The sequence below is a fragment of the Asparagus officinalis genome, chromosome 5, assembly GCF_001876935.1.
Source record: "Asparagus officinalis chromosome 5, Aspof.V1, whole genome shotgun sequence".
Classification (NCBI taxonomy): domain Eukaryota; kingdom Viridiplantae; phylum Streptophyta; class Magnoliopsida; order Asparagales; family Asparagaceae; genus Asparagus; species Asparagus officinalis.
The window spans coordinates 117641666-117652872 of record NC_033798.1 but is presented as its reverse complement, the minus strand read 5'-3'; the positions used below and the strand labels follow the sequence as shown (position 1 = coordinate 117652872).

Here is an 11207-nt window from a genome sequence, read left to right as displayed (position 1 = left end):
TGCGGTCTAGCTATTGTAGTTTAGTTTTAAATTATTTTTGTCCTTTTTCTAGCCCTTTGTGTTGCCTCTTTTGTTAGTAGAGCGATATATTACCTTTTTAGTAAGACATGGAAGTACTAGAAATCGTTCATTCATTTTTTTCATCTTTAAGTCTACTTTTTGTCTACAGCTGAGTCCAGGAGATTCTGTGATGGATATTAGACAATTTCTTCTTGATGCTCCAGAGACCTGTTTCTATACTTGCTATGATCTAATACTGCATACTAAGGATGGCTCAGTTCACCATCTGGAGGATTATAATGAAATTTCTGAAGTGGCAGATATTACTATTGGTGGCTGCTTCCTAGAGATGGTTGCCGGTATATCAACCTAATGACATGTTTTTTCTCATATTCTTGATTTTATTTTGTATTATGAGTTTGAGTCGGTAAACCTTTTTGGCTGTAATGGCTATGCAGCTTTATATGATGAAAGATCTATAAGGTCACATGTTCGGCGTACACGAGAACTGCTATCCCTTTCCAATCTCCATGTTTCATTATCAACATCACTAGCCATGCAACAAGAAAGCGCCCAACAAAAAAATCAAGGTTTTTATATTCTTTTCTCCTATATATTATTTATCCTATATAGATAACCTATGTACGCACCAACAATGATGGAGCTGCCCTTGGTACACCTTGGTTTATTCTCTTTGCAAATACATGTGCATAAATCATGTTCTCTGACTGTCTCTATCTTTACCTAAGGCTGATGCGTAGGATATTTTTCCTAGTAAAATACTTGCTATGTCTGACATCGACGGTCATGACATGCATGTCGATCCACTTAGGAATTTATCCCCACTGCTGAAAAGTCACACCAGTCCTGAAAGCACACCTTTATATAAGACATGTCACATATCTATGCTGAAAAGCCACACCTTTATATTCGTCTCTAGACCGTGGAGAACTGCCATGTCATATCCATATATCCATATTGAGAATGACATTGTTTTCGGTCTCAGATATCTGCAAATTGTTTCTTGTGACCCGTAATTAAAATTTCCCTTGCATTATATTCTCGAAGCCACTCATACTGTAAGTATTAGATGAATCTGTTATACATATTCATGAGCATAGCATGTATAAAGACTTGCATACATGCATGCGTACATACGTATATGTACAACTCATATGTCATAGACATTCACACTTTGATTCACTCCTAATAGTAAGAGTTAACACATTCTGACCCCTTTTACCATGGGATATGGTACATATGAACCAGTCAACCTCCTAAAAAGATAGGAATAAATGGAAATAAAATAGTGGTGGGATTATTATTTGTATATGGTGGATGATTTATTAACTCCTACTTTAATAGTGCATCCAAACTGAGCAATCGATGTGTGTATTTCATCAATGTGTCTGGTGACGCTTGTCACAGTGTCTGTATGCATTGTGTGCATTTGTGGTCTGTGTGTGTGGTCAGGGAAAATGGGTGTTAATGCATCTCCCATCCCTGTTTAGTGGGGCTATTAGAAAATTTCAAAGGAACAGAGACATTTGGAAATAAAATAACTACTGATATTGATGTGAGAAGTGTAAAGTTAATGTGCATGCACAACATGTTCCCTTTGTGTCTTAGTCATGTAAATAGAAAGCACCATTAACATGGTGTTCTTTCCAATTTATCCTCTAGTCATGGTTCCTATTTATATTTGTACGTGTGTGTACTTTGTTAAATGTTAATTATATTGTTGGAATATAGGTCTATAACCTTCAACCTCACCACAACTTCGGAGTTTTGGTGTAGAGGAAGGGACCTTTAATATGGTTTCAGCAAACCGGGTTCAATTCCCACTGCTCACACATTTAAAGCAGGTTTAAAAAGAATAGTACGATGTGAGGCCAGGTTTTGGCCCATGAAAAGAGGCACCCAACTTGCGAGAGCTTGTTAGAATATAAAACTAGAACCCTCAACCTTCACTACTACTTTGGAGTTTTGATTAGTTGAAGGGACCTTTAACACTTACATGTGTATTTGAAGTTTTTCAATGAGAATTTCATCGTGAGACTTTTGTAAGAGCTGCAGAATGGGTTATCTCCTTGCTCAGTGTTCATCTTATCAACACATGAAGCTAGTCTATGAATAATAGATTAGGTAAGTTTAAAAATTTCCTCTGATTTCAAAGTTCATTGCAAAAAAAATGTTGAGACTATTTTGAATATTTGTATCATGGCTGGGTCGTTCAAAAGAAGGTTCACCATTCACCATGGAGTTCTCCCATTCTTTATTTTGGGAACTAGTTCTCACCAAAGATCTACAACTGTGTGTGCTTGGGTGTGGTCTTGCATGCACGCATTTGTGTGTGTTGTGTTTATTATATTACATTATTTTTTTTCTTTAGTATGTAGCCATTTCGTTCTAAAAATTTATGTTTTTCACCATTCTGTCGTACAGATACGAAAGTGGAGACTCCAGAGCCTGAAGGCTTGGGTTTTATGGAAGATTTGACCTTTTCTCCCAGCAATTTGGTTGTGTCATCACCTAAAGACATCAAATGTATGGAGAGCATTACATTTTCTTCTTTCAACCCTCCCCCAAGTCATAGGAGGTAACCCTTTTGTATGGTTGTCTACTTTATTTGGAACTTATTCCTTTCAATTATTTGAACATCGTGCTAGCAATTTTTACCAGAAATATTTTCTCTAGCATAGCAATGTGCAAACCCAATCTATGTAAACGCCAACTAGTGGAAGCAATAGTTAATAGAAAATTAAGGCAGTTAGCCTGCAGATTGATGTCAAATCTTTACACTTCTCACTATTCATTTATTTAAGGTTTTGTATCGAGGTATAAAATCTCATCTTTTTTCCTTACCTTTTTCAGGCTTGCTGGAGATTTGATTTATCTGGATGCAGCAACCTTGGAAGGAAATAAATATTGCATCACTGGAACCACAAAAGGTTTTCATGTGAACTCTAGCACAGGAGTTGTTCTGAACCCCAAACCTCTTAAACCTGCTTTTGAGGCGACCACCCTTATTGGTCTGCTCCAGAAGATCAGTGCAAAGTTCAAAAAAGGTTAAAACTTTTCAGAAGTGCTTCTTGCTGAAACGAGATATTGCTGGTAGTTGGTTAATAGCCATATCTGACGCTTTGGCTGAATGTTCTTCAGGTTTTCGTGAAATCCTGGAATGGAAAGCTTCCACTCACCCTTTTGAAAATGTTCAGGCTTTGTTACCACCTAACTTGTGGTTGGGTATCTATCCCGTCCCAGGTAAGCAAAGACCTCCAGTTTTGGTATAGATAGTTCATTCTCAGAACTATGTTGGTTGCATCCTAGAAGTATGCCTTTAAAATGACGGAAATGAAGTTTCTCATCTTTCCTGATTCTGGTCCGTCCTTTTTCTACCATATGGAATTTTAACCTATATTTTGCTAGTCTGTGGAAATTGTTGAAAGTTTTTTAACAACTTATTTACAGTTATGTTTTCAATGACACGGTTTCTTCTGGTGTTATGTAGCTTTAATATTAGACATGACACTTTTCTGTGATTAATATTGAAATTACTTCTCAAAGTGGCGTGTTTGATTCTTTTTTAATGTTTCAGCACTCAGTAAATATCAACACCTCTTGGCTAGTACCTGTTTTCAGTGCAAGTTGAAATGACAGTTTGCGTGGTGTTAGGTAGTTTGGAAAGCATAAATTATCCACCTCGTCAATGGCCAACTATGGTGCATTCCAAATGCAAGTTTTGTGCAAGAACTCCATGGAACTTGATTTTTATTTTAGACTTTTATTTTATAGAAGATTATCGATGCTTGTTTTCTTGGCCAATCAAACCTGGCATTTCTCATCAAGTTAACTTAACCTATTTAGAGTCGAGCTATAAGTTTGAACCTATGATACCCCGACACGGCCAAATTGGTCCCGTACCCGTGTCGTGTTTTGGGTACGGATTCGCACCCAAGAGGCAGTGACACGGCGATTTCATGCGTGAGGGGGAAAAATCAACACAAAATTCTAAACCCAGGAACCCCAGAAACCAAAATCCTAGAATCCATACCAGAGCTTGGTGGGCTTAGGCTTGTGGCGGTTGGGAATGGGAGTCTTCACGTCGTCAGCAAGGTAAAACTTGGGCGGTTTCTCGGCGGGTTTAACGGGTTCAGGTTTCTTGTCGTGTTTGGGGAAAGATCTGTCGTTCTTGGCCTTGATCACCCACATGTCTCGCTTGTGGTACATTCGCCGATCCCTCGAACGAGATCTGGGTTCCTGGATGAAACCCTAGCGGTCTTGTGAGGGGCCATTAATGGAGGACTGGGAGACGGAAACCCTAGAGATTGGCGAGAAGAAATGGGAGGAGGTGACGAAGACGGAAACCCTAGTGGGGGGAGGATGAGGTTTTATATGGGGAGGGGTTTGGGTTTGGGTTTGGGTTCGGGTTTTTTTCATCGCCCATTTGTTTTTTTATATGGGGAGGGGTTTGGGTTTTATATGGGGGGTTGGGTTTGGGTTTTATATGGGGTGGGGTTTGGGTTTCGGTTTATATAAGTAATAATATTAGTTCTAAATTTAATTAAAGTAAAAATAGTTTTCTATTTCTTATGCAAGGAATATAGTTTTAACTTTTGGAATATGCTAGTTAGTTGTAAGTTTTTGGGATATAGAACTAACTTTTGGAGGTATATTTGCAATTTTAAACAATATACTTGTAATATTTTGAGAGATGTTTGTCATATTTTGGGGTATATTTGCAAATGTAATAAGTATTTAATTCAATACTGATCTAAAGTGAATTATTTTATATATACAGCCGTGTCCCCGTACCCTACTTTTTTACAAATTTGTCATGTCCCGTACCCGTATCTAGGCAACATAGGTTTGAACAGATTAACCATGCTTAACCATTAGAAGCCGGGAAGAATGTAGTTTGTATTATGCGGATTTTGGGCTACTCATGGCTGTGGAATCTTCGATTTGTTCCATAAAAAGGTCAAAAGAGTTTGTCTAAGTTATAGTTGTATAAAGATGTGTAGGTATCTTTTATGCTGAATTGAGCTTAGAAGAACTCTCTGGTTTAGGTCAAACTTCCCTAGTATACAAACATGGAGATGAGCTCCTACATGTACAATATGGACATGCATATATTCAAATAATGAATAGCTAATTAAGTTTTTTGTTTTTCCTTTTCTTGTGTGGGGACGTGTAAAAGAATTTGATGTGTGTGCGTGTGTTTGTTTGTGTATATATTCTTTCCACTATGTAGTATTTCCACATACACCGTTTTATCAATGTTTAAAAAAGCGGAAGTGAAACGCAAAGCGTTTGACCCTTTATTGAAACGAGACATAGGCTTCAAAACGTGAGGCTTAAGCCTCATGAGTTGAAGCATTTTAATTTTAAAATCTGTAAAAATTATGAACATATAATATATTATGGTCTAATAGTTTACAAATAGATACATTCATGTCCTGATTAGTCAATAAGAATTAAATATGCGAAGTACAGATGCAAATCACAATAAACTAAGCTACATGCATAACATATACATACATACATGTATACATATATACAATGTTTTAAATATCGGATATCGGGGAAATATCGGATGACCAAAATTCATATCGGATTGCGGATATCGGGGAAATATCGGGGATATGTGGTAAATATCAGAATGCTATAATGAATGTTTGCTTACATAGTATAATGCATTAAAATGTAATCTCAACATATGTAATGAAATTTAAGCATACAAAATATGAATAATATATGTTTAGGATCGCTAATCAACCTTCTAAAACAAACAAAAGTGCAAAGCAACGTTGCAACATTCGATCTGCTTTTTTTAGGGCAAAATATCATTTGATATAATGGGAAAATCTTGATATCTCGCCCAAAAATTCCAAACACGGTATATTATTTTGCAACAAGCTATATAAAAAGATATATTGGTCCACATATCGGCTAATATATCGGCCATATCGGGGATTTATCACTCAAAATAGCCAAAAAGCGGTAAAGGATATTTAAAGACCATATCGGTTGCGGCAAGTCCTGTAAAAGGATATATCGGGGGATATATCGGGCCATGTCGGGGATATTTAAATTTTAAAATCTGTAAAAATTATGAACATATAATATATTATGGTATAATAGTTTACAAGTAGATACATTCATGTCCTGATTAGTCAATAAGAATTAAATATGCGAAGTACAGATGCAAATCATAATAAACTAAGCTACATGCATAATATATACATACATACATATATACATATATATACATACATGCATATATACGTACACATTTTTGTGTGTGTATTGGCTGCATGGGTATTTGTGTGGTGTGTCTGTCTCTGTGTGTTAATTATTTATACCCACATGGTCATATTGAAGATACATAGATGCATAAAGTTAAAAATCGTTTTATATCCTCCTATCTTGTCCGAAGTGCGCGCATCAAAAGAGAAGCGCTTTATGAAGCGTGAAGTGCACACATCAATTATGCTTTAAGCAATGAGACATAAGCTTCAAGGGATAAATTGGTTCACTCTTGATTTTTGAAGTGTTTGCGCTTTGAATTTTTTTGAAGCGAGCTTTAAAAAAGCTTGTTCAAACTATAAACTCCATGATTACAACCATCTGCAGATCATAAGCGTGATGCAGCTAGAGCGGAGGATGCATTCTCTCTTTCTTACGGAAGTGAACTAATTGGCATGCAGAGAGACTGGAATGAGGAATTACAATCCTGTCGTGAGTTTCCTCATACAACTCTTCAGGAAAGGTATGTTATTCATTTTAGTTCTATTTTATGCTTGTTTAATTGTCTTTTGCTGCTACCTATTGTTGTGGCAGTTAAGTTGATTTTGTGAGGATATTATCTGCTAATCTTGGTTTCTCTGGTCAATTTTAGATTTTCCATAGTTTTAATTTCTTGTCTCCTGCTGTCAAACAATTACTTCATCACTTATTTGGTTTCATTTTTCAGGATCTTGCGTGATCGTGCTCTATATAAAGTGACTTGTGATTTTGTCGATGCGGCAACTAATGGTGCAATTGGGGTCATCAGCAGATGTATCCCCCCTATTAATCCAACGGATCCAGAGTGTTTCCATATGTGAGTCCGCTTAGAAGTTTTTGCTTCATATGCCATGTTTCTATTTGTTAGAAAATCTACAGAAATTCCCTTCTATGTTCTATTTTCCTCTGCAATTAAATGATTGTATTTTCTTCAAGATTAGTTCATTATAGGGCATTTCAATTTCATCCTATGACCTTTCAGGATGAACTTTTGACCTTGTGCAGTTTGCAATCCTGAACATAAAAATGACCATCACATGTAGTTTCTGTGTTGTGCGTACTTTTTTGTTTTCCTCAGATATGTAATACGGCAAATTTGTTAATCATGAAGCTCCGTCCAGTATCATCTGATATTGTCTGAATACTTGTTATAGTTTGAAATTTTTTATAGGTGGTACTTGTCAGCCCAATAGTCTGTACTTAGTTCTAATTTATCTTCTGAACGTATTCAAATTGGAGTTTGTAAATGGCAATTACTTGTCCATCACACTGTACATTTTCCGCTCTTAACCTCTCCTGAATCATGAGAGCATCTGATATTTTCAAGATGCTTGCAATATGCCTATTACCTGGTGAATTTAGTAACAGGATTCAAGGCATTTTTTTCCCGCAGCATAGTACTGGCTGAAATTTTTCTACACTGCTAGTTGGTTCCAGTTTCTAACTTGATCAGCACTCTCAAATTAGCAGGTTGGACTGATTCGTTACATAAATACAGAATATTTTGAAATCATTTTTGAATTGTAAGTCAAACATTAGACTTTTCATTTATCATCTTCTTTTACATCATTTCCGTCTATAACAGTTATACTCTCTGTAATGAAGTTGGGACTTGAATCCTAGACTCTTCTTCAATGAGATTGAAAGTTCGTGAGTATGGTGCACATATCAAATCAGCCTTTGAATTAGTTTAAAATTTTCACCTGACAGCAATTAGATGGAACTTCTAACAATTGCTGTCTATTTATATTTCTACTTCCAGCTCTTCCTTTCCAGGAAACTTAGGAGCAAAGAAACTCTATTCCTTATAAACAGTCTAATGTGGCTACATGAGATGAAATGAAGATTTCTCTGAAACTGAAACATCACAAAGTCATTGAACCATTGTTTGCATAGCCTCATTTCTTTGCTAACTGAGATGAAATAGAAAAAAGTTACCATGTGTTCCATTGTCTCCTTCTGGTTAAAACTGATTTTTCCATCACATTCATTAGGGTCACAGTTTTCCTGTTAGCTTGCTCACATTTCTCTTTCTTTTCTATGTCATGACTATATACTGAAGACTTCATTCTAGAGCTATATTTGCTGCTCTTTCCGCGCAAATCACACTGCTACTGCTTACTGAATATGTGTCCTTGCTAATAATGCTGCCTATATGTATCGGTTTTACACTAAAGATTAGTATAGAGAGTATATATATGCATATGCAATGTCTTTGACAACAATTTAGTTTGAGTAGGAAATAATGTGGTTTTCTTTTTTACTTGTTCTTCTTTCAGGTATGTACACAACAACATATTCTTTAGCTTCGCTGTTGATGCAGACCTTGGACTGATATCTAAAGGTCAAACTAGTACTATTTCTAAAGCTGCAGTGCATTATAAAAATTCAGCGCCTTTATCTACGTCCTCTGTGAAAGCTTCCAGTACTTCAGGTCGTGGGTGTAATGGTGAAACCAATGCGTATGACAGTGCAAGAACAGAAATCGAGGGTCTTGTTGATGATAACTTATCCGCTGCCAGTGATGCACAAATTGCTGACAGTGAGCAGGCTACATATGCTTCTGCTAATAATGATTTAAAAGGAACCAGAGCTTACCAAGAAGCTGATGTTCCTGGGCTTTATAATCTTGCCATGGCAATAGTTGATTACAGGGGGCATAGAGTAGTGGCACAGGTTTGACATAAAAGCCATTTTCTAATGCTATTCAATTCTTTTAATTGAGTTTGCACGTTTGTGGTCCATGTGACGTATTGTTACTGCATGATATAGTTTCTAATGTACCTGTTTGAATTGTCCAAGTAACTTGTCTATTACTCATTTGGAAGCTGTGGGCTCAACAAGTAATGGCACTCTATTGGTAGATTAGTCATCAATGGTCACCGCTGTCTATTTGATATTTATTGCATCATCTTTTCTGGTGCATATATTCTTTTGGCTTTGTGGCTAGTTTTTACACAGTACAATGGAGGTACTATGCCTTTATATGCTATTCTTCTTTATCTTCCAATATATACGCAAAATGGAGCATCTGTCCATATCTTACAATTGCGGGCATGTGGATACATCCGGGATATATGAAAATGCAACAACAGTTGATACACATTGATTTCGATGCAGGGGTTTGTATGGATATTTTGCTCTTTTTTCTGCTTGTGTGATTGCGTGTGCCTGTGTGCCAGTTAGTAATTTGTCCATTGGATTGGGTAGGGGATTATTGGAAATGATCAGGATTCTACATCGTTTCCTAATTTTAATGGCATTGCATTTCTAACTAGCTGTCTGCTTTATAGCAAACATGTTTTTCATGTTAATTCTTCTCTTCATTCTTATATACCCCTGCAGAGCATCATACCTGGCATCCTTCAAGGTGATAAATCAGATTCCCTTCTATATGGTTCTGTTGACAACGGAAAGAAAATATGTTGGAGTGAATCCTTCCATTCCAAGGTGAGATGTTTGTTTGGTTGTGCGTTACCTTCAAAGAGCCTGCAATTTTTGTTTATTATTAAACCTGCTACTCTTTTATGTTTTTGTATTCTACTTTAATTCAGCAGCTTCACAATTATTCTTGTATGGATGACATTAATCAAATTAACTACCCAAGAACTTTTTCACATGTTTTTACTGATTTTTTTACTTTTTTTACCACCATCATGAATATTGATTCATTTAGAAAGATCAACTTCAGAGGTAGGAAATTCTCAGGCAATCAATTCTCTAACGGTCAGCTGTGATGGGTATATGAATGCTGTTTCTTTTTTCGTTAGCATCCGTTAACCCCTACACGTTAGTATTGGAGTAAGTAGTAACTTTATAGATCCATTCATCATTATTCAAATAACAACTATTACATTAGAACTCATACCACTTCAAATAAGCCTAGTGGCTACATGCATCACTCATTCCTATCAAGGTATCTCCTCATCGTGCTTTCTTTCATTTCAGAACTTTTCACAAAATCCTATTTATGTTGGGTATTTTTTTGAACCCTTTCCAGACGTTATTAACAGCTGCCAGCCGTTTGTTTTGGTCCTTTTTTGAACCCGATGACATCAAAACCGAGATCTTTTACTCGGTCATACCAAAAAATTCATTGCATCTCATCTTAATTAGATGCTCCATGCCTTTGTCTTTATTTTCTAGATCTATTTTTTGCTTTTCGACAGTAATGGCAAACAAACAATAGTATTGCTATGGAGGACCTTCCGTTAAGTTAGTTAGGATAAATATTGTTAAGTGTTAGCTTTTAATTCAGTTGCTTTTCAGCTTTTGATTTGTAAAACTAGTCTAGTTTTTAGATTTTTTTTGTTAGGATGAAGTGATTTAAATTTGATTTGATTTTTTCCAACTTTATATGTGATTGATTTGTAGTAAGGTTGATTTCTATTACGTGGGAGTCAAGGGTGTCGTGTAAAATCAGAGTGAAGATGAATTGATCTACTTTGTTCATTTATTTTTACTCCCTTTACGTTTAGTTAAATTGCTATTTTATGTGAAATCCTTAATCTGCTAAATTTATTCACATAAGTTTCTTTCTGTAATTTCTTTTTGTAGAATGATGCTGTACTTCATCTTTGCTTTGCATGGAATCTTAACTTTCTCTCCATTTCCTAGGTACTAGAGGCTGCTAAAAATCTCCATTTGAAGGAGCACACTGTTGTAGATGGTTCAGGCAATGTTGTCAAATTAGCTGCTCCAGTGGAATGCAAGGGTATTGTTGGCAGTGATGACAGGTAACATTGAGTTAGTCATTTCACTAATCGTCGTGAGCTTTTTTTTGCCCCTTAAAAAGTGTTTTTTTGTCTGCATTACACATATAATTACAGGGTTGAGCTTCATTTGACTGGTTTTTTTTGATTGTGTACGTGCGTGTTGGTGGGGTTTTTTTTTTTTTTTTTTTTTTTTGGGGGGGGGGT

General features: G+C 36.1%; 1 protein-coding gene across 1 annotated transcript in view; it reads left to right on the top strand.

The window, feature by feature from the left end:
- Positions 1 to 11207, top strand: part of LOC109840878 (clustered mitochondria protein-like) — a 23948-nt gene that overhangs the window by 2382 nt on the left and 10359 nt on the right. The window contains exons 4-13 of the mRNA XM_020409689.1: positions 170 to 359; positions 459 to 590; positions 2446 to 2599; positions 2875 to 3068; positions 3163 to 3264; positions 6637 to 6772; positions 6977 to 7105; positions 8568 to 8964; positions 9634 to 9738; positions 10906 to 11024. Coding sequence (XP_020265278.1) covers positions 170 to 359; positions 459 to 590; positions 2446 to 2599; positions 2875 to 3068; positions 3163 to 3264; positions 6637 to 6772; positions 6977 to 7105; positions 8568 to 8964; positions 9634 to 9738; positions 10906 to 11024 — 1658 coding nt within the window. The remainder of the gene's footprint in view (positions 1 to 169; positions 360 to 458; positions 591 to 2445; positions 2600 to 2874; positions 3069 to 3162; positions 3265 to 6636; positions 6773 to 6976; positions 7106 to 8567; positions 8965 to 9633; positions 9739 to 10905; positions 11025 to 11207) is intronic.